General features: G+C 41.5%; 1 protein-coding gene across 9 annotated transcripts in view; it reads right to left on the reverse strand.

Moving 5' to 3' along the window:
* Positions 1-24248, reverse strand: part of KLHL5 (kelch like family member 5) — a 158324-nt gene that overhangs the window by 91957 nt on the left and 42119 nt on the right. For 4 of the 9 annotated variants that reach the window (XM_075930569.1, XM_025187964.2, XM_075930568.1 and 1 more), the window contains one exon: positions 13134-13316. In XM_075930569.1, the coding sequence (XP_075786684.1) occupies positions 13134-13316 (183 nt within the window). Of the gene's footprint in view, positions 1-13133; positions 13348-22616; positions 23017-24248 lie in introns of all 9 variants that reach the window. The other 5 variants (XM_075930564.1, XM_075930563.1, XM_025187961.2 and 2 more) reach the window with 2 other exon arrangements.

Below are 24248 nucleotides of genomic sequence, written 5' to 3' on the forward strand. Positions count from 1 at the left end.
AGTTATTTGCATCAAAGGGAGAGAGAACAAAACACTGAATATATAAAACTATAATTATGTATATTCAAATAGTTCTATTTCTAATAATTAAGGAAGCTGATGATATGATTAAATAGACTGGAAAAGCAAAGCGAATGCTTGGTAGCATTTCTTGGATATTTGGATTAACTTGGTGCATTTTATAGACTAAGTGAAATAATATTCTGTAAACTATGAAAAATTATGTCTTAGTTTATCAATTGAAAAACCATAGATTGCTGACAGTGTTTGCAGCAATTACTATTCACTAAATTGTGTTTGCATATCTTCCATCTGTTATTTGTTGCATCAACTTTGTTTTGGACTGCCTCAGGTAAATCCTTTTTGCCAGCATTTTGGAGGCAATGGAGATGGGTGAGAATATGTAGAACTTGAATTAAACATAATTTGGCCACCAGGAGAATAGTTTAAGCATTTTAAAAAATCTCAAAGGACATTATAACCATATTCTGTAATCTCTGTAATATAAAATTCCTTCTGTGGCCTATTTTTGATAAACTAGGTTATTCAGTCCCAAAGGATAATTAGAATAATTTGATAGGGTAGTTATCCATGTGGCAGTTCTAGGTGTTTTGGCTTTTCATTTAAATAAAAACTCAGCTTCAAATATTGCCAAAGAATAAGACTCTGTACAGCAAAGTGTGGTATGAGATAAACATATTTTGTTTGTTGAGGGAGAATTGACAGATTGATCTGATATTCTCCTGTTCAGTAGGAAGCCTTAGATTGTCCTGGGACCATGTAGTTATATTTCATCTGGGTACATTTAGAGAAGTGAAAGGTGAACTAGATTAGAGTGAGTTAAGTAAACAAATTTTAAAATAACCTGTAATTCATTATATTCTTCCATTAAAATTCAAAACCAGACTTGTAAACTAAATATATCCCTTTAAAAATATTTAACATGGACAATACTTTAAGAATATGTAGTGCACTTCCAGAAAAAAGTGGTGGCTTGGGTAAGAGCTAATCTACAGACAGATTTTGTACTAGTATAACTAGCTCAATAAGGGGCATGATTTTTGCAATCTGGTTATATCAGTATATGTCCTAGGGAGTCTTTATAACTGTACAATTTATCTCCCTTCTGTATAGGAATAAGCTATACTGGTACAGGTTGAAACTCACAAATGTGGGACTCTTTGGTCCGGCAACATCCATGGTCCAGCAGGGCCAGGGATGTTGCTGGACGAAAGAGCCCCGGAGTAACGCATGGGCTGGAGAGTCCCAGCTGAGCCAGGCGGCATCTGGGGATCCCCTATCCTGGCCCAGAACCCACAGCATTAATGAGGCCCAGAGGTGGCCGGGGAGCTCCAGCTCCAGCCAAGGAACCTCCAGCATTAGCAGGGCCAAGTGGCTGCGGAATCTCAACTTCAGCCGGGGAATCCCTAGCTGTAGCTGAGCTGCTTGCAGTCAGTGGCCCTGGCCAGGAACCTCTGGTGGCAGTGGGATTCGGATGACCGGGCAGCCTCTGCTGGGGAACCCTTGCCTGAAGCAGGGCCAGAGGAGGCGGGTGGCCGGAATACCCAGTGGCAGTGGGGCAGGGTGGCCGGGCAGCCCCGGCTGGGAAACCCAGGGGAACAGCCAGCAGCAGTGCGGGCCGGCAGCGGCCAAGTAGTCCCCACCAGGAACCCCGGAAGACCCTGGGGCAATGGGCAGGCAGCAACTCAAGGAGCCGTGGTGGTCCAGCTTTAGCGGGGCCAGCAGCAGCGCAGGGAACCTGAGGGAGAGGAGTCCAGGAGCAGGGCAGCCAGCAGGGAAGTGCTGACCTCCCCTGGTCCAGAAAACTCCCTGGTCTGGGACAGCTCAGGTCCCAAGGAGGTCGAACCTGTAGAATTCTTATGTAAATACTGCCTTAGGCTTGGTCAACACCAGTGTTTCTCAAAGTGAGCAGCTCCCTGCTGAGGACTGAGCAGGGACCACTACTGGCTGGGAGAGACTCACTGCTCTGTCCTCAGCAAAGAGATGCTGCTGAGGGAGACATGCCCCTCTCCCAGCCATGCAGCTAAGCATTAAGCAGCTGCAAGGCTGTGCTACCATGCAGCTCAGAGGGAACCTTGGTTACCAAGGATCACTATTGGAATTTTCACCTTTCCAATTCTAACATTCCAGTTTGGGAAAAAAGTTCCAGCTTGCAGCTTTCTGAAAAGGCAAGAGTTCCTAAAGATTAATGTGTCATGCACCTTTCTCAACCATCCCACATTGATGTCATCGAAACGGCCCTTGTGAACGACCAGTGCCTGCAGCACCATGGAGAAGTACCCCTTACAGTTTATGTACTCCTTGTCAAAGTGATTGAGTACCAAGATGGGAATATGCGTTCCATCTATCGCCTTAGGGAACCTCATCGTGGAAAAGTCCTTCCACTGTGGCATCCACATTTCTGATAGTCACTACCCTCCATAGAAGAATGGTATTGATTGCTTTGGCTACTTGTATAACAATACCTCCCTCACACACTGCTGATTTTCCCACTCCGAATTGATTTCCAATTAACCGGTAGCTGTCTGGCATTGCAAGCGTCCACAGGGCAATTGCCATACACTTCTCTGCTGTCAGAGCAGGTCAGATTTGGGTGTCCTTGCCCTTTGGGGCAGGGGAAAGTCATTCACAAAGTGCAATGAAAGTGGCCTGGAGTGTAATGGATAGGCTCTTGACACATTCCACTATTAGGCGCACCAAGGTAGACATTAACTTCAAAATGCTTTGATGTACAATAGGATTCAACGGGTAGGTGAATGCTACTTATGCTGCTATTGTATCTACTTGGGCAACCAGGGCCAAAAAAGGGCACGAAAAGAATGTTTCCTGTTGTTCTCAAGCAAGGGGGGGAAAGGGAGTAGATGAGCGCATTATGGGATGGTAATGACATGAACCTAATACAACTGTGGGGTGCAGAAATAAGATTCTCACTTAGGAGTAGAGAAGTTACTTTACCTCTATATTTGGGCAGTGCTGAAACTAATGGTGAAACACTGTGTCCAGTTCTGGTGCCCCCAATTCAAGAAGAATGTTGGTAAATTTGAGAGGGTTCAGAGAAGAGCAATTAGGATCAATAAATGATTAGAAAATACGCATTCTAAGCTAAATAGAATTTAGCTTTTTGAGTCTAACAAAGAGACAGTTAAGGAGCGACTTGATTAAGGTCCATAAGTATCTGCACAGGGAACAAGTATTTAATAATGGGCTCCTCAGTCTAGCAGAGAAAGGTGTAACACAATCCAATGACTAGAAGTTGAAGTTAAGACAAATTCGAACTCGAAATAAGTCAGATTTTTAAAGGCAAGAGTAATTAACCATAGAAACAACTTAGCAAAAGTTGTGGCAATTTCTCAACTCAAGATTGGATTTTTTTTAGATATTCTCTAGGAATTATTTTAGAGAAGTTCTAGGCTCTGTTATACAGAAGATAAGACTAAGATAAGACTAAAATTCCCTTCTGTCCTGGGAATCTCTTAATCTATGATACACACACACATATAAGAAATAAAATGATGAGGTCTAGCCAAAAATAGATAGATAGAAAATAAACTAGCTGAACTGTTTAACCCTCACAGAGTCTTAGCCTAGCTAGACAGCTTGAAAAAGAATACACTGATAATTATGTGTTAAAAAGCAACCTACACTAAAGGTTGCATTTACATTATGAGGTGTAAATTGGCATACCTACAGCATCATAGTAATGCTGGCATATCTTCATGGTGAAGACTCAGCCTACTCCAATGGAAGGGGGTTTTCCACCGGTGAAGAAACAATATTTCCCCAGATGATGGTAGCTAGGTCAGTGGAAACATCTGATCAGCCTAACTATGGGTACGTCTAGACTACATGCCTCTGTTGTCAGAGGCATGTAGATTAGGCTACCAGACATAGGAAAATGAAGCGGCGATTTAAATAATCGCTGCTTCATTTAAATTTACATGGCTGCCACGCTGAGCCGACAAACAGCTGATCAGCTGTTTGTCGGCTCAGCGTGATAGTCTGGACGCGCGGCTTTCGACATCAAAGGTATTGTCGACCACCCAGGTAAACCTCATCCCAGGAGGAATACCTGGGTGGTCGACAAATACCTTTGATGTTGACACCTGCGCGTCCAGACTATTGCGCTGAGCCGACAAACAGCTGATCAGCTGTTTGTCGACTCAGTGCGGCAGCCATGTAAATTTAAATGAAGCGGCGATTATTTAAATCGCCGCTTCATTTTCCTATGTCTGGTAGCCTAATCTACATGCCTCTGACGACAGAGGCATGTAGTCTAGATGTACCCTAAGTCTATATTAGGTGTTACATTGGCATAGCTACGTCACTCATGAGTTTAGATTTTTTTCATGTTTCTGAGCTACATTCCTATGTTGACTTAAATTTTTAGTGTAGACCAGGCCTATATTGACCAACAGTACCACAAGAGAAAGGAAAGAAGGGCATATATTTATTCCCCTAATACTATGCCGGTAAATTTCCCCATGTAGAAAACTCCAAAATTTCCAAATTTACTACTAAATTAGTCGAAAAAGAACTGATATAGTTGAAGTTGCATTCCCTTTTAAATCTTTGCACCAGATATTTGGATACATTTGATTGCTATAATTATGGAACTCCCTGACCTACTCTTTCCAAATCTCAGCTTTCTGATACGATTCTCTTCTCTACTATGCCACAAGTAGGAATTTCCAGAAAAAAATTTCCAATACTGGACAATAAAAAAGTTTTAAAAAACATTAGTAAGCCATTTCCTTGTTCAGTTTAAAGGTTGATAAATCACCTAATACGTTGGTAACATATCTGGATTAATCCTTATTCTATATTTATAGGATTAATAAATATTTGTCCTCAGCAAAAATGTGTTGAACTGCAGTATCGGCAAAATATTGCCCTCACATCTTAAAACCATAAAAGAAAAAAATGTTTTCTATTTATCAGCTAAATTTTCACTTATTTTGGAAGTAGACTCTCCCCAAGAAAAGTAGTATGTGTTTTTTCCATAACTGGCTCCATCATGAAGGCATATGAGATCTAACTAATCAATCTGTACTAATAAGTGATTATTATCCACAACAAAAAGTTTGAATACCATTTTTCTTTTGCTCTGTATTCCTTTTCCCATATATGTGCTATAAGTTTTCCCTTTCTCCCCCCTTTTACCTCATCAGCATCTATTGACATTAGGTTCAATTTGGCACAATTTAAGTCAACAAGAGCTTCACTATTCACTTCAGTGGGGGAAGAACACAGGAAAAGGGGGAAGAGGTGGATGAGGCTTTTTTTAAACAACAAACAAAATCATCCAAAACCCAAGATTTGGTGATGATGGGGGACTTCAATTATCCAGATATATGTTGGGAGAATAACACAGAAGGGCACAGACTATCCAATAAGTACTTGGACTGCATTGGTGACAACTTTTTATTTCAGAAGGGTGAAAAAGCTACCGGGGGGAAGCTGTTCTAGATTTGATTTTAACAAATAGGGAGGAACTGGTTGAGAATTTGAAAGTGGAAGGCAGCTTGGGTGAAAGTGATCATGAAATCACAGAGTTCACAATTCTAAGGAAGGGTAGAAGTGAGAACAGCAAAACAGAGATAATGGATTTCATATTTTGGTAAGCTCAGAGAGCTGATAAGTAAGGTCCCATGGGAATCAAGATTGAGGGGAAAAACAACTGAGGAGAGTTGGCAGTTTTTCAAAGGAACACTGTTAAGGGCCCAAACGCAAGCTATTCTGCTGCATAGTAAAGATAGAAAATATGGCAAAAGACCGCCTTGGCTTAACCAGGAGATCTTGCATGATCTAAAAATAAAGGAGTCCTATAAAAAAATGGGAAGTAGGAGAAATTACAAAGGATGAATATAGGCAAACAATACAGGAATGCAGGGGCAAGATTAGAAAGGCAAAGGCACAAAATGAGCTCAAACTAGCTACAGAAATAAAGGGAAACAAAAAGACTTTTTATGAATACATTAGAAGCAAGAGGAAGACGAAGGACAGGGTGGGCCCACTGCTCAGTGAGGAGGGAGAAACAGTAATAGGAAACTTGGAAATGGCAGAGATGCTTAATGACTTCTTTGTTTCAGTCTTCATCGAGAAGTCTGATGAAGGAATGCCTATCATAGTGAATACTAGCGGGAAAGGAGCAGGTTTAGAAGATAAAATAAAAAAAAAGAACAAGTTAAAAATCACTTAGAAAAGTTAGATGCCTGCAAGTCACCAGGGCATGATGAAATGCATCCTAAAATACTCAAGGAGCTGATAGAGGAGGTATCTGAGTCTCTAGCTATCATCTTTGGAAAATCATGGGAGACAGGAGAGATTCCAGAAGACTGGAAAAGGAAAAATATAGCGCCCATCTATAAAGAGGAAAATAAGAACAGCCCAGGAAACTACAGACCAGTTAGTTTTACTTCTGTGCCAGGGAAGATAATGGAGCAAGATAACGAGTCTTGTGGATAAAGGAGAAGCGGTGGATGTGATATACCTAGACTTTAGTAAGGCATTTGATACGGTCTTGCATGACCTTCTTATCAATAAACTAGGCAAATACAACTTAGATGGGGCTACTATAAGGTGGATGCATAACTGACTGAATAACCATTCTCAGAGAGTAGTTATTAACGGTTCAAAATCACACTGGAAGGGCAATCATGGAGTTCCACAGGGGCCTGTTTTGGGACAGGTTCTGTTCAATAACTTCATCAACGACTAACATAGAGAGTACACTTATTAAGTTTGTAGATGATACCAAGCTGGGAGAGGTTGCAACTGCTTTGGAGGATAGGGTCATAATTCAAAATAATCTGGACGAACTAGAGAAATGATCTGAGATAAACAGGATGAAGTTTAATAAGGACAAATGCAAAGTACTTAACTTAGATGGAGCAATCACTTCCACACATACAGAATGGGAAGTAATTGTTTAGGAAGGAGTACTGCTGAAAGGGATTTAGGGGTCAGAGTGGATGACAAGTTAAACATGAGCCAACAGTGTGACACTTGTAAAATAAGCAAACATGACGTTGGGATGCACTAACAGGTGTGTTATGAGAACGACACAAGAAGTCATTCTTCTGCTCTAATCTGCACTGATTAGGCCTCAGTTGGAGTATTATGTCCAGTTCTGGGTACCACATTTCAAGAAAGATGTGGAGAAATTGGAGAGGCTCCAGAGAAGAGCAACAAAAATGATTAAAGGTCTAGAAAACATGACCTATGAGGGAAGACTGAAAGAACTGGGCTTGTTTAGTTTAGAAAAGAGAAGACTGAGAGGGAACATGATAGCGGTTTTAAAGCGGTTCCTTTCTGACTTTACTATTGATCTATCACAGCCTTTAGTTATAGCTTTAAGGCAAACAGTATTACAATAATAAGGTATGGTGTATTCATAGAAATTATGCACGTAGGTGATAAAAAGAAGAGACAAAAGAAATTCCACAAAACCAAAATATGTAAGATTCCAGAATAAAAATATTAATTTCTTACCTGCAAACATCATTATTGCACAGACACCCAAAAGAAAAACTTTCCAAATGCAGTAAAAAAGAGTTTATGTACTCTTTCAGAACATTACATTCTGGTACATGTTCAGAAAAGCACAACGGAGAAAACTGATGCAGGAACTACACAGAAGAAAATAGGTCTCTAGACAGTAACAAAATATGCCTACCTTGGAGGTATCTTCTTTAACAATCCTCTACTACAGGGGTTCCAACCTTTTTCGATCCCCGTACCTCCTTGGCTTTTAGTAAACCTTCCCATACCCCCTATTTAATATAAAGGAAATAAATACTAGACTATAGAATCCACTTTTTTTACTAACACTACTGCTTTTGGAATATTTTAATTAGGATTAATCTAGTAATTTACCAAATATTCCCCGTACCCAATTGACAAGCTTCTTGTACCCCCTGGACGCACGCGTACCCCAGGTTGGGAACCCCTGCTCTAATAGATAATGATACTTAGTTTTAATTTTTTTTGTTTTGTTTTAGTGTTTGATCCTTTGTTCCCTAGATTGCCTCTGATCAACCTCAGGATCAGCCTTCCCCTGTGTGGCTATCAAGGGGGTAGGCCTGACTTAGGTGAGACAGAGCGACCAGGGAAGCGAAGTGGATAGGGGGATGCAGACAGGGGAGTTTAAGAGGGAGTTTGACAGAGGGAGGCCTACTATAGTTAGAAAGACCTACAACACGCCTGCTCCTGTAGAGGTGTTTTTTTGCAGGGACTCATGCTTGCAATTCCCACTTACTGAAATCCAGGCTGGGGGGATCATCCAATGTGAAAGGTGCCTATTGGTGGAATCTCTTAGGAAGCAGTGGGAGAGCAACAGGTAGAGGTGGCTAGGCTGAAAATCATCCGAATCCACGAGGAATTCCTGGAAAGAATTTATGTGGAGACAGCCAAGGCTGACAAAGCTGTCCCACAACAAAAGACTGCTGACACACCACTGGTGGAGGAGGAAATGGCTCACGGAGGACACTGGCAGCTGGTAATTTCTGGAAGCAGGCAGTGCTCCACTCCTGCTCCCAACCCTCCTAACATGGTACTGGGAAACTGTTACGCTGTTCTGGATATGGGGGATAAGGAATCACCCCCTACAGCAAAAGAAGAGAAGCCTTGTACCCCCAAAGCTGGGAGATCTGCTGCCACTACTGTGAGGAGGAAACATAGGGCAGTGGTGGTTGGAGACTCTCTTCTGAGGGGATGGAGGCACCCATCTGTCGTCCAGACATGTCATCTCGGAAGGTATGCTGCCTGCCAGGGGCCTGCATCTGAGACTTTGCGGAGGCACTGTCGAAGATTATTCAGCCCTCTGACTATTACCCCATGCTACTCATCCATGTTGGCACTAATGATACTGCAAGGTGTCACTGAGAAGATCAAGAATGACTACAGGGCTCTGGAAGTACGGGTGAAGGAGTTTGGAGTGCAGATGGTATTCTCTTCAGTGCTTCCTCTCAAAGATAGGGGCCCAGGCAGAGACAGGTGCATCCTAGAGGTGAATCTGGCTGCAAAGATGGTGTCACCAGGAGAGCTTTGACTTTCATGACCACGGGATGCTATTCCAAGAAGGACTGCTAAGCAGGGATGGGGTTCCCCTTTCAAGAAAGGGGAGATTGTATTTGGATACAGATTGGCAAGCCCAGTGAGAAGGTCTTTATATTAGGTTTGATGGAGGCAGGTGACCAAAGCCCACAGGTAAGTTAAAAACAGAGACCTGGGAGTTGGATCAGAAATGGGAGGAAACATGGACTATAATAGCAGAGAAAAAGGAGGGACTAAAGAACTGGGAGGCAAAATCAAATCAGTATCTTAGATGCCTATATACAAATGCAAGAAGTAGGGGTAATAAGCATGAAGAACTTGAAGTCCTAATAAATAAACACAACTATGAAATAGTTGGTATCACAGAGAATTGGTGGGATAATACACATGATTGGAATACTGGTATAGAAGGGCAGAGCTTACTCTGGAAGAACAGGCAGGATAAACAGGGAGGAGGTGTTGCCATGTATATTAAAAACGTACACACTTAGACTGAGGTGGAGAAGGACATAGGAGACATATGTTTTGAGAGACTCTGGGTTAGATTAAAAGAGGTAAAAACCAAGAGTGATGTCATGGTAGGGGTCCACTACATCCCACCTACCCAGGTAGAAGAGGTAGTTGAGGCTTTTTCCAAACAACTAACAATATCATCCAAAGTGCAGGATTTGATGGTGATGGGGGACTTCAACTATCCAAAAATATGTTAGGAAACTAACACAGCAGGGCACAGACTATCCAATAAGTACTTGGACTGCACTGAAGACAATTTTTTATTTCAGAAGGTTGAAAAAGCTATGAGGAAGGAAGCTGTACTAGATTTGATTTTGACACATGGGGAGGAACTCGTTAAAAATTTGAAAGTGGGAGGCAGCTTGGGAGAAAGTGACCATGAAATCATTGAGTTCTGGATTCTAAGGAATGGTAGAAGAGAGAACAGCAAAATAGAGACAATGGATTTCAGGCAGATTTTAGTAAACTCAGAGAGCTGGTAGGTAAGGTCCCATGGGAAGCAAGACTAAGGGAAAAAACAACTGAAGAGAGTTGGCAGTTTTTCAAAAGGACATTACTAAGGGCCCAAAAAAAAGCTATTCCGCTGCGTAGGAAAGATAGAAAGTATGGCAAAAGACCACCTTGGCTTAACCAGTAGATCTTGCATGATCTCAAAATAAAAAAGGAGCCATATAAAAAGTAGAAACTGGGACAAATTACAAAAGATGAATATAAGCAAACAATACGGGCATGCCGGGGCAAGATTAGAAAAGCAAAGCACAAAATGAGTGCAAACGAGCTATAGACATAAAGGTTTACAAGAAAACATTCTATAAACATATTAGAAGCAAGAGAAAGACCAAGGACAGGGTCTAGTCCTGCTGTGAGGTCATGGGACTGGACTCAATTACCTCTCGAGGTCCCTTCCAATTCTAGTGTTCTATGTTCCTGTATTTTAGAAACATGCATCTGTCTGTCTGTAAGACTGTTCAAGAACTCCTTCTAAACAGTAAGCACTAGAACCATCAAAACTGGTATGAAGCTTCCTCTTCTCCTAATATAAAGTAAGCTCATGGTTTGGTTGTGTCTACATAACAGGATGTGCATGGAATTTGATTGTTTCTCATAAAATGAAAATGGAGGGGGTCTGGCAGGAGGGGGTTATACTGCAGAACCACACAGGGGCAGCAAGGGTCAAAGATGGGAACCAGAACAACTATAACTCCACTGGGCCAGAAGGAGGTAGGAGTAGAGAAAGGGACAGCTATCTACTATATATTTCAGAGAGTTTGTTTTTTTGTGTGTGTTTGTTATCTGTCCCCCCGACATATACCCCTCCCTTGGCAGTGGCCACTGCAGCTGCACAGCCATGGACAGGCGCATCTCACCTGGCTCCAAGTTGCTATAGAGAGAGAGAGCGGGGGTTGTCCTCTTTCCCTAGAGTTGCCTGCATACTGAACACCTCTCCTCCCCCATGCCCAGCCCTATGCCAGAACAAAGATTTAAGTGAAGAAAAACAAAATGTATTTAAAGTTAAGGACCCATGCAACACTGAATAAATCTTCTAATACTAAATATAAAGGACATGTATCTAACAACCTATATATGATCATGTGCAACACTTCATTCACTTTTGTACAGAAGTAAAACAATTGAATACCGGGGTGTTTTCCACTCTCTTTATGGCTTACTACACACACAGTCCCAAAGTGACAGTTTTTATTTGAGACATCTTTATGTAACTCAAAGTACTAAGATAAAATAATCCCCAACATTGATCTCAATGCAAACAGGCAATTATGATCAAAATACAATTTAGGAAAACCTGTGTGTTCTACACTTATATCTGAAGCACAGAGCAGACCAATTGATCTATGATGAAATATCTAATAGAAAACTAATAGAACATGAACAGAAACTGTTTTTAAAAACACACATCTATAATTTGATTTTCAGATTAATACTGACATTGAGCCTTGGGAAACTAACTACCAATAAATAATATAGGTTGGAGTGATATATTTGGAGATAAGGGGTATGATTATGAAACAAAGTGCTAACTATGTGTTCCACAGCAGCAGAAAGGGGTTTTGGAGTCCGCAGTCCATGGCCCTGGCCTAAGGAAGATCATGCAAAAAGAACTCCAGGATGACAACAGTGAAAATCTTTACGTGGGTCCTCTTAGCCTGGCGTTGCAGCTACTAAAGCCCCTAGGTCCTTGGCGGGGAGGGGGATGTAGCTCTGGGTGCTGCCATTTCCCCCTCGTTCACCTGGGCTGGAGTTGTGAGCACTGGGAAGCTCTACATATTTCCCTCATGTGCAGACTCTGCCCTTTAAGGTCCAGTTAGCTGAGAATCACAGCCAAAAGCATCTCTGGGGAGTAGTGCCTGCAGGTAAGCACAGGGCAGTGCTAACCTTTCCCTTTCTATCCACAGGGCCTGAACAACCAAAGGGGACTTGCTCCAGGTCAGCATCCCGCACCCTAACTCCCTGCCACAGACCTGAGTCTATTCCCACACTACAATCCCTTTGGCCCCAGCTTGGATCCCCCTCCTTCACCCCAAATGCCTCATACCCAAACCCACCCCAGAAGCTGCACCCCCAATGGGAGTCTTCACCTCCTTTCACACTTAACCCCCTGACTTAACCCACAACCCTCTCCTGAACTCTGAATCCTTCCCTTTTGGTCCCACCCAAAGCTTGAGGGCACAAAATCGAATAGCCCCAGGGCCCCCCGAGAAGTTAATCAGTCCTGATTCACATCAGCTCTGGGACCGTTGTGGCACTGCTTTTTAAATGTACATTTAAATTGCAGGGCCATAGTGGGATTAGGTCCTGGGAGCGGTGGAAGCCGGAACTCACACTAGCTCCAGGACCACTGCAACTTTGCCTCCCCCAAACCATGGAGATGGTGCTGAGAGGAACTGGCTTTTAAGCTGGCTTCCTCTCCCTGCCCCCCCAGCACCAGTTCCTGCTTCTCCCTCCACTTGCTGCCTCTGGTACTCAAGTAGTCGTTTACATCTCTATTTGAGGCCCGGCCTATTGTTTTCCACTCTATTCTTCAGAACATAAATATATATTTAAATATTTTCTGAAAAAATCCTGCTAGATGTTAAGTCTAGCCAATAAGAACTGACAGTACAACAATTACAAACAGTTTGGCTGTTTTGAGTAGCAAATTATGTGGGATAAACTAGTCTTAAAATTGTACAAACTGTAGCACTTTGAATTAATTCTGAAGATCCAAAAGAACATCCAATGAACATTTAAATATTACATTTGTTTTCTTTATGAACAGTATAAAATATTGCAGTTCTTGAAATATTTTCAAAATTGATTCTGGGCAAGGCTTTTATTTAGGTTTGGACAAATCTTTGAGTGCATAGAAACAGGTGAGAATAAACACTGTACCCATTTACATTACTTTTGATCACTTATCACAGAACAGACAGAAGTTAATTTTTAGTTTCCAGAATTTGGTCTTTCTTGAATCTTTTATTTTAAAATAAAATAGTCCACATGTGCACAAACATAAGTAAGCCAATATAACTTATTTTAGAATTTACCTGTGAGCTGGAATTCTCCGATCACCAGCAACTAATATCACATCACATAGCTGTTTGTGTCTCAGGTAGTTCTCCATCTTTTTAAAGGTTTGTTCAGCATGGTTGAGTGCCTGAAAAAATTCATCTGATGTACAAGGCTCCATAGTTTGGCAAGATGATAGAGTCGGACTGCTGTTGGAAGTCCTGAAGGACATGACATAAAATGATAATATGGCTAATATTTTAATACAGTAATTCTGTTCACAACTGAAGCAATGAAAGTCAGGTCTGCATTTCAGAAGTAATATATACTACTTGAGTTAACATTTTATCTTATGCTATTAGTTTTCTTTGCATCTTTACTCCTCTATGCGGGTGTGGTCCAAAGCCCACTGTAGAGTGGAAGGATGAGTTACAGTGACTCTCAAACTTCTGTATTGGTGACCCATCACACATCAAACATGTGAATGAGAGCATGTGAATTAAAACCACATTTTTCTAGTTTGAGAACCACTGATCTAGTGATTAGGGAGTTAGCTTGGAACTCAGAAGACCAGACTTCTACCACAGACTCCCTGTGTATGTTTAGGTAAGACACTGAGGCCTTGTCTAAATTTAAAAATCCACAACCCTGACCAATTCAACTATGCTGACTTACCTGCATATACACTGGAGTTTACATTGATGGAACAAGGTTTCCATCAGCATAGCTACTACCATTTGGGGACGTTATGCTCCTACATTGACAGAAAAATCCCTTTAATCTGCATAGTCTATATGCACACTACTGGATTACGCTGGCATAGCTATGGCAACAAAGCTATATGAGACAATATCAGTAATATAGCCACATCTTTAGGGTATGTCTACATTCCAGCTCAGGGGGGGTATCTCCCAGCCTGGGTAGACAGACGTGCTAACTCTGCTCAAACTAGCATGCTAAAAATAACAGTGTGGATATTGCAATATAGTTTAGCCACCAAGGCCGTCCTTAGGTGGGCATAAGGTCCAGGCACAAGTGGTCAGTGCTAAGGATGTTAAATATCGGTTAACTGAATAGTTGATTAACCTCATTGTAGTGGGGTGGAGCGGCTGAGGGGGGAGGAGCCTCTCACTGAGTCTGTTTGGCAGAAGGTCAGCATGTTGTGGTAAGGAGCCCCGCTAACTCAGCAGCAGAAGATGAGCGTGTTGCCATATGGATCCCCGCTGACCCAGCAGCAGACTGCTCTGGTGCTGCTAGGACCCGGGGCTGGGACACAATGGAGTGCGTGATCCTGTGTCCCTGCTGTCACCCTACTCTTGGGTGGCAGTCTCCCCCCTCAGCTGTTCCCATTCAGCAGCCTGCATCTGCTGGACCCCCACCTGAGCAAGGGGACCCAGCTGGAGTTATTGCAAACTGGCCTTGAACTATTTGGGGGTGTTTCCCTGCAGCCCCACCCTGAACCAGGATCTGGGCCTACAAACTGTTTCCCTGACCCCGCTGGTCCACACTTATGAATTCTTATTGGTTACTCAACTATTCTATAGTCCCCAGGGGTGGGGCCGGTACACAGTGCACTCTGACCCCACTCCCAAGGAGCCCTCTACCTGGGGTGCCAGGCGAGAGCCGGTCTGAAAGGGGAGTCAGTTTAAAAACCAGCTGCCTGTTGCCCCGTGCTGCTGCTTCTGATGCAGAAACAGCAGCATGGGGTGGCAGAAGACCCTTGCTGGGGCAGGTCTGAGTACCCGGACCTGGTGCAAGCCAGAACTGAGCTGGGCTGCCTACCCTTCTGGCTCTTAATACACTTTAAATACAGAGCCGCAGCAGGAGTAGGTCCTTGACGTGGCACAAGCCGGGACTGAACAAGGCTGCTGGACAGCCTGCTAAAAAATTTCCTGGGGGGGGGGGGGGGGGGGAGGGGGAAATGCATGTAGTCTATAGCATTATCCTTTAAGCTTTTGCTTATTGGTTAATCAACTGCACTATTACATCCCTAGTCAGTAAAGCCCCACCCCCCTCTCATAAGTTTCTGCCTCCAACCCAGGCAGGGGAGGAGGTAGAACAGCACAGCAATTGCGCCCCCTCCAGCATGTGAGGGCGAAGACACGGGAGCACATGTGAACCTCCCAGCATGCTTGGCTCCCGGAGCACCGGAAGGGAGGAGGCCATATGGCTCCTGCCACTCTGGCCCCCACAGCATGAGGAGGGCAGGTGCTGGGGACAGCAACACTGTGCCCCCAGAACTCCTATAGCAGGCATTCTGGAGGCAGAGTGTGGATGGGCTAAACCTGGTGGTTTGGGTCCAGGACAAATCAGCCTTCCTGCTAATCTCCTTGCTCACCCACCAAGCTGCTGCTCATCTCCTCACTCCCCTCCCGCCACTCTCCTTCTTTCCAACTCGCCACCTGCCACTTGCCGCTCAGCCACTGCTCATATCCTCACCAACTATCAGGCACCCCACCCCTGTCCCCGCATTGTAACTCTCCTCCACACTGTTTGCTTGCCTTCCCTTTCACCTCGTCACCCCAATCACCATCCCTTCTCCCACCTCATCTCCCCACCTGAATATCCGGACAAATGGTGTCCAAATTATACATTCATGGGGACGGGACAGAGGACAAATAGCTAAATAATGGGATAGTCACAATTTAATCAAAGCATGGGGCCCCCCAAAGCTTGGGGCCAGAGCAGTTGCCAGCATTCACCATACACAAGAGGTGACTCGGTTAGCCACCCAAAGTACAGTTCCAGGGGGTCGGGTAGACATATATTTGGGCATTTAGCCTTTATCATCACTCATGCTGCAATCTCCACAGTGTTATTTTTAACACACTAGCTTGAGCAGAGTTGGTATGCATCTGTCTCTGGCCAAAAAAGCATGCTCCCAGGCCAGTTGCAGCGTAGACACACCATCTCTTTGAGACTTGGTTCACCATCTGTAAAACGGGTATATCATTTCCACTTCCTCATAGGTTGTTGTAAGGTTCCTGGGTACTATTGTAATAGAGGTCATATCAGTACTTTTGAGAGATGAAATGTCTTAAAGTGCCCTTTCTATACAACCCCTTTGAGATAAGCTTAGAAAAATAAATATTTACAGAAACTTATTTGACAAAAATGTGTCATATCTCAGAATACAAGTCAGTGAAAATACAGTTCAGTTAACAACACTTTCAAGCTTCTTTCCTGCTATTTTTGTCTTGTTTTTCTTTCCCCATTTATTGTCAAAAAGAGTCCACATAGTGCTGGCTACATCAACAAGGAGATTTGAAAGTAGAGGATAGTTTTAAAAGAAAGAAGATATAAAAACAAAATACAGAATAGTTAATCTGAAGACACAGCCTTTGTACATATTAAATATTAATTTTGGATATCCTGTTGATAAAGATAAATAGGGTATGTCTAGACTGCACCCCTCTTCCAGCAGAGGGATGCAGATTAGGCAGGTCGAAATTGCTAATGAAGCGGGGATTTAAATATCCCGTGCTTCATTAGCATAAAAATGGCCACTCCTTTTTCAACATGGAGCTTTGTCGGAGAAAAGCAGCAGTCCAGAGGCTGATCTTTTGCTAAAGAAAGCCTTTTCTGATAGATCCTGAATACCTCGTTTTACGAGGCATAAGGGATCTATTGGAAAAGGCTTTCTTTAGCGAAAGATCAGCCTCTAGACTGTCACTATTCTCTGACAAAGCTCCGTACCGAAAAATAGTGGCGGCCATATTTATGCTAATGAAGTGCGGGATAATTAAATCCTAAGGCTTTGTCTTCACTGCCAAAAAAAAAAAAAAGTTGCATTTTCACAATGGCATAACAAATACAGTTATCTTGCTGTAAAATTATAGTGGAAACAAGGCACTGTAGTTTTGTTGTGAGGAAATCTAGATGAGGATTATATCACAGGCAGGATTATAAAGGCAATCTCACCTAGCTACCTCACAGTAAAGACTATTTTCAGTGCCTAATCTCTAGTAGGTTATTACAGTTGAGATAGCTAATGTAATACTTTTACTAGCTATAACCCCTCAAAACGCTATACAAATCACATCATTTTTGCTGTGAAGGCAAGCAGTGGTACAACTACAAGAAGCTGCTGAAGTCTTTTCTAGACTAGGGTTCCCAGTGGTGCTACCAAAGGGATTTTTTTGTTGTTGAAAAACAGTGCATAAAAGGTCAAAAACAAACAAACTCACACATTGTTCATATATTTTGGTCAATAGATAGAGACAAGAAATGTACCTCAACACTGGAACATTAAGGCATCAGCTTTTTCTGAGTTATTTTCTGAGTTAGTTTACAAGATACTTCAAACATAGAATAGGCTGTTCCCTCTTCCTAATACATCTCTCAATCAAAAATCAACAAGACAACAACTCAAGTAACAGAGATTATGGAAAATGTGTTGAAAAGAAGAATGAGGTAGAATTCTTGAGATATGACAGGGAAAACACTTGGTCAACAGGAAATGGGAGATTTTTCCAAATGTAGAGCTCAGCATGAATGAAGACATGAAGCTATACTGGAATTGTTAGAGAGGACTAGGAGAAGCATAGAGAGTAAAAGATTGTGGAGGGGGAGAAGAGAAAATTAGGAGAAAATGAGAACAGATGTGGCTGTAGGAGAGTGTAAGGGAAAAAAGAATGGATATGCCATTGAACTTGAGAGCAAAGGGCATGTCTACTCTAGAGAAATGTTGAAGACTATGTCCTCTATTGTACTGTGCTTCCAGGGTCTGAAACATGGCACTCGATTAGAAAAGAGTGCAGATGCAAGAACTTTCCACACACATGACATTTCTCTCTCAGAATGTGTGTACACTACAGAGTTTAGTCAGAAAAACGGACGTTTGTCTGACAAAACTTGAGGAACGTCCACACTGCAATTGTGTTCTTCTGCAAGAAAATTGAAAGAACAGTGGGGTTTTTCCAGCATTGGTAATCCTCATTCTATGAGGAAGAAACCTTTTTGCAAAAGAGCTCTTTTGCAAAAAAGCACGTGTGGACAGGGAAGAAGGAGTTCTTTTGGAAGAAGAGGAAAGGGGGAAAAGCACAGGTGCCCTGGTGGCCATTTCATCCATAGCAATCACAGCTTAATGCAGGAGAGCATACATTCAGTCTGGATGCTCTCTTTCGAAAAAGCAAATCCCTTTTTCGATGCACTTTTGCAGTGTGGATGCTCTCTTTTGGAAGAAGATTTTGGAAGATCTCTTCTGAAAAAACCTTCTTCTGAAAGAAGCCTCCAGTCTAGATGTAGCCATACGGATGTCTCCAGATCAATGGGCTTGAAGCACTTATTCTCTTTTACTGACAGGGAGGGGGCAGAGGAATGCACACCCACTGCACACCCAGGCTTTCAAGATTTCCCTTTTACAGAAAAATTCAATGAAAAAAAACCCTGCAGTTTCTACTCCGAGATATCGCTTATTACCACTAAAGGGAATTTTGGATCGTTAATTACGAAGGAAGTCTGAGGGCAACAAAGCTTATCTTTGAGCTACCCAAACATATGTAAATATTAAATTATATTTTAGAAGACTATACACAGAAGACGTTGTATGATTATTAAATCTCTTTACATTAATGATTACAAAAGCAAGAGGGAGCTTCCCAGTCAGACTGGTATCATACTGGGCATAACAATGGCATAATAAACACATTAGTTATCCTGCTGTAAAATTCTAGTGGAAACAAGGCATCGTAGTTTTGTTGTGAGGAAAACTAGGATCTCACCTAGCTACCTCACAGTAAAGACTACTTTCAGTGCCTAATCTCTAGTAGGTTATTACAGTTGGGATAGCTAATGTAATACTTTTACTTGCTATACCCCCCTCAAAACACCATACAAATCACAACGGCCGTCTTTCTGACAAAACTTGAGGAATGTCCACACTACAATTGCGTTCTTCCACAAGAAAATTGAAAGAACAGTAGAGTTTTTCCAGCATTGGTAATCCTCATTCTAAGAGGAAGAAACCTTTTTGCGAAAGAGCTCTTTTGCAAAAAGGCAAGTGTGGACAGGGAAGAGGGAGTTCTTTTGGAAGAAGAGGAAAGGGGAAAAAGCAAAGGTGCCTCTTTACATTAATGATTACAAGCAAGAGGGAGCTTCCCGGTCAGTCTGGTATCCCAGACATACTGGGTATGTCTAGACTACATGGCTCCGTCAACAGAGCCACGAAAACTAGTTTACCCGACATAGTCAATGAAGCGAGGATTTAAATAATCCCCGCTTAATTACAATAAAAATGTCCGCCGTGCTGTGCTAACAATCAGCTGATGCGGCACAGCGTGGCAGTCTAGACGCGGATCGGTCGATAAGGGAAGCCTTTGTTGACCATTCCCTTATGCCTCGTGAAATGAGGTTTACAGGAGAGGTCAACAAAGGCTTCCCTTGTCAACCGATCCATGTCGGCACAGCGCGGTAGATATTTAAATCCCTGCTTCATTGACTATGTCGGGTAAACTAGTTTACATGGCTCCGTCAATGGAGCCATGTAGTCTAGACATACCCACAGTTTGGTATTTTTAGATTCCAGTTCATGGGTTCTTACACACTTTTTATAAGCAGAAATGGTTTAGCATGCACCTTATCTTGAAAAGGAAGTGTACACAAACAAATGATTAAATGCAGCAACTTCTTAACCATTAACATTAACCAGGTATGACATTGCATACTGAACCCATAATTTACCTAAAATTCTCTCATTTAATGAAAATAAAGTCATGGAAAGAGTTAAAGCACAACACAAAAGAATACATGCATCAGGCAAATAATTGTACATGATAAATATTATGAGTGCAAACATACAAGAAAATAAAGACGCAGTTACTTGGGTAAAGGATAGGGAAGCCAAACAAGATCTGTGCTTCAATGGTGTTTCTAGTAATACACTTGCAAAAACAAAATAAAAAACAGAACTCAACCACCGTAGAAAATTAAAATATTATGATTACACACAGATTCCCCCTATACTTCAATAGATAACTGTAATACTCCACTCTTTATTAATTGCAGGTTGAGCCTCTAAAATCCGAGACACTCTACTCCAGGAACATCTACAGATTTGCTAGATCAGAGAGCCCCGGCTTGCCAGGTTCAGAAGCACGGCTTGAGCTGGGCTGGCAGTGGGGAGCTTAGCCCCAGCAGGCTGGTGCAGTAGGGGGCATAGCTCCAGGGCTAGTGGCAGGGAGTGCAGTCCCAGCTAGGGTTGGAGGCAGTGGGGCCAGCGGCTAGGACTACAGTGCCAGCTGGGGCTGGCGGCAGGTAGTGCAGCCTCAGTCAAGACTGCAGGCAGCAAGGCTGGTGGCTGGGCATGCAGGCCAGCCCCGGTGATGCTTTCCAGGATAGGACTAGGAGGAAGTGTAGAGGCCAGACAGGAAGGTGAGAGGTGGGCACACTGGGCTACTTGGCAATGCTGCCGGGGTCAGGCAGTGGATCCTCTAGGAAGCAGTGGAGGCCTTCTCTCTCTCTTCCCTCATCTGACACAGGCCTTTTCTCTCTGCCCCCCTCTCCAGCACTGTGGTCAATGGCCAGAGGATAGGAGTCTGGTGCAAGGGGGCTACTTAGCCGGTCTCATGGCCAGCAACCCTCAGTTCCAGCTGGCCATTTTTGGTGGTGTGCCCCCAATGGTCACCCTGAAGTACAGCGTCCCTTGGAACAGCCCTCTCCCCTTTGCATGTTATGGAAAACAATCCCATTCCATGCACTTCCCATTTTCCTGGCACAACCAAACCCTGCCTTGCTTTGAGTTAGGAGAAGAGGAAGCTGCATACCAAATTTAGTGGTTCTAACTCATAACCTGTAGGAGATGTTCTTGAACAAATGGACTCACAGACAGACAGACAGGTGCACATTTCTAAAATATATAGATTGCACCTTGAGTTCTTCGAATGGAAGCTGGATTTTTATATCAATTTTCACTTTGAGAACATTCTCTTTTGCTTGTCCAGTGTTGTACACAGAAAGATGACACTAAATGAGTAGATGTTTCCGAAAATATTAAAAAGACTGAATTGTGATATATTCATGTAATCGGCAGTAACTGTTCAAATAATTGTTTACAAAAAGCAGACATTGAAAATCACCTCATAGAAAATTCGTAGGTAATGTCTCTGAAACTCATTTTGTTGATAGCTAAATATACTTATTACAGCAAGATTAAACTGTTTTTTTATAAAACCTCAGAGTTAAGTGTTTCATTCCCTTTATAATTCTGATAAATGTTTACAATTCAGCAACAAAAGCAAAGGCTATGTTGACTCCTAAACAGGGAGAATTATTGTTTCTCCCCATCCTGAAAGGATATAAACCATAAATTGTGCAGTGTTTATTCTTGTTTTCCCTTACACTGACTAAATTTTTCTATAAATGGGTATGCTCTTCAAAGGGAATGCAACACATTGAAACTACATTAATAAGATTGATGTTTCTCTAATACGCTTATAATAAAAACTCTGCCCCCTTTAAATAATGAGTCCCACCTCTTTAGAACACCACATCACTAAAAAATAAATTTAAAAGCTAGATAGCAAACATGAAAATGAACTTGAGATGCCAAGTTAACCTATTGTAACATTTCTAATATTTACAACAACAAAAAGGGCACAGCAAGACACATTACTCTGTGAAGTATAGTAAGTAAAAAAGGAGATAATGAAAATAAACTGACATTTTGGTAACAACCAAGGGGAAAAAAAGAATTCATTTTCCACCAATTAACATACAATATTGGTAAAAATAGTAGTGCTATATTATTTATTTTTAGCACCGGGATCAAGACGTAAGAAAAAAACAAAACTATTACCATAATTTATGGACATAATTAGGTTTACAATTTAAGATACTTATTGAGCACATCCACAATCAATTTAAGGCACTCTTCATGTTTCAGTCTGCTGCACAAGCTGGTTGTTTATTTCATCCACTGAAACTGATATATTACCATTTTTTTCTTTAAGTTGCACTCACATTCAGCTTTCACAATCAACATATAAATATGGACATTAAAATACAGATTTATATGTCCAGATTTACAACTGAAGAACACTGCAAAAATACATGTATAGGAGAAAATATAATTGAGATTTATAGCTAAAATAAATATTTTTCCATATGAAACTTTTATTCTAAACAATGCTTAAAGATTTCAGAGTTAGAGAAATCTTAACTACATTATTTCTTTCTAATTTAGTGTAAAACTAATTCTTAAGACAGCTAAACAGAGAACAACTACGTAAAATAGCCCTGTAAAGCTGGTGTGTACATATTCTTTTCAGTTGCTGTAAACAAATTTGCTACAGATTATGCATATTACAGTTACATATTAAATTAGTCATAGAAAATATATTCAACTATATACTCGGTCAGTCATGGCATTTTTTAATGCTTTTGTGCAATGCAACTATCAGAAAATTCTGAGGCATTTTAATCTAAGATAAATTATAGATCAAATTTGTAGACATGAAACTTAAAATGACATTCAAGACATGAAACAGCTACTAATTTCCCATAATAGGAAAATAATAATTAACCTGCATGAACTGCTGTCCGATTCATTTTCTTCTTCACTCGCTCCATCATCTGCTTCTGGTTTGTCAAGCCAACGTGCATCTCCACAATTTTCTGTTGTGAACTCAAATGTAGGGACTTCAGAGGAGGATGCCATTGGCCAAGGAGGTGAATTCTGGAAATTCTGTTGGCTAGACTTTCTGTAACCAATTGATGCCAAAGGTGGGTTACCTGGGTCTAAAAACTTTGTCCCACCAGTTGTTGCATTTTGTCCTCTGTTCCAGAAGTCTCCACGATGGCTGTTCACTGTAGAATTAGTGGTTGATGATTGGTGACTAAACCATCTCCATCTGATTTTTAAAATCTGCTTCACGTCAAACTCTTTACGAGAGCCAGACATCCTCAATGAAAGCAAGTGATCGTCTAGGCAACAGGGCAAGAAGCAATGCACATAAAAAAGGATTTGTGCATCCAACCAAGACTAGAGAAATACATACTCTGCCTGTATAGCAAGCAAATTTTGAAAGGGACTGCATTCACATACAGAAAAAGCCTTTTAAAATCATATGTCATTTAAAAATAAACAAATGGCAAGATTATGAAAAATAATGCAAAGAAAATACAAGATGAAATAGACACCTCAATCAAGAAAAATGCTATTCACACTGAAGCAATCAGTGCACTTTCTATTGTTTTCCTCTCCATTCTCTGACCATTACCTTTCACAAACATTAACACCACTCATTAAAGCCCTTTCAAATGCTGAGTACCACCCCCCTTTTTTTTAAATCACAAATGACAGAGAACGTAATTCCTATGCTGCATCTCAGAATCTCTACTGCTCTGCTGTGTTAACTCTTGCTACTACAAATGGGAAAAAAATCAGTGATTCTGAAAAGAAAATGCAACACTTTCTTGCACTGTTAGAAATCACTTGTAAAAAAGGCTGAAATTCCAATATACTGATTCTATTTCAGGAAAATCTGAACTGTAAAGTATTCCTTATTTTTTTTCCCATTATAACAAGACATGCATCAAATTATTCCTCAAACAGCCAAGATGGCTCAGGAGACCGGTCAAGGGGTAGATATATAGCCTTTCATCTTGACATACTGCTTTGAATCAAATTTAGGTCTGTAATGACTGAAAGTTATTACTGATGACTGCTAAGTAGTCTAGGAGAAATGAGCTAATGGTCTCAGTCTATTTACAATATCATGAAAACCATAATATCAACTGAAACTTTCATGAGGGGCCATCGCACATTGAAATACAGACATAACCTACATATCTATAACATAGAACACAAGATGTATGTATGTAATGTGTATGTAATACAAACATATAAACAATATATCATACTTGGCAATTACAACATTTTCATTGACACCTTACACAGCATATCTAGCACACTTCATTGCAATTTTATAACATTGATATTAATAGTATTGTAAAGTGTTCCACATATTCCATACAGCATCACACTTGTCTCCCTTCTTCTCTGAGAGAAATAATGAAAAGTTGATAACTTTGCCCTGCTAACTTGGAGTTGAATTGGGCACCATCTTTACATTTAACCAATATAACTTAACTTAACTTACCTGAGGTTTTTACCCCTTCATCTATGCTCAGCTGGTGGGTCTCACTAAAATAGT

Source organism: Pelodiscus sinensis, chromosome 5 (assembly GCF_049634645.1).
Source record: "Pelodiscus sinensis isolate JC-2024 chromosome 5, ASM4963464v1, whole genome shotgun sequence".
NCBI lineage: Eukaryota > Metazoa > Chordata > Testudines > Trionychidae > Pelodiscus > Pelodiscus sinensis.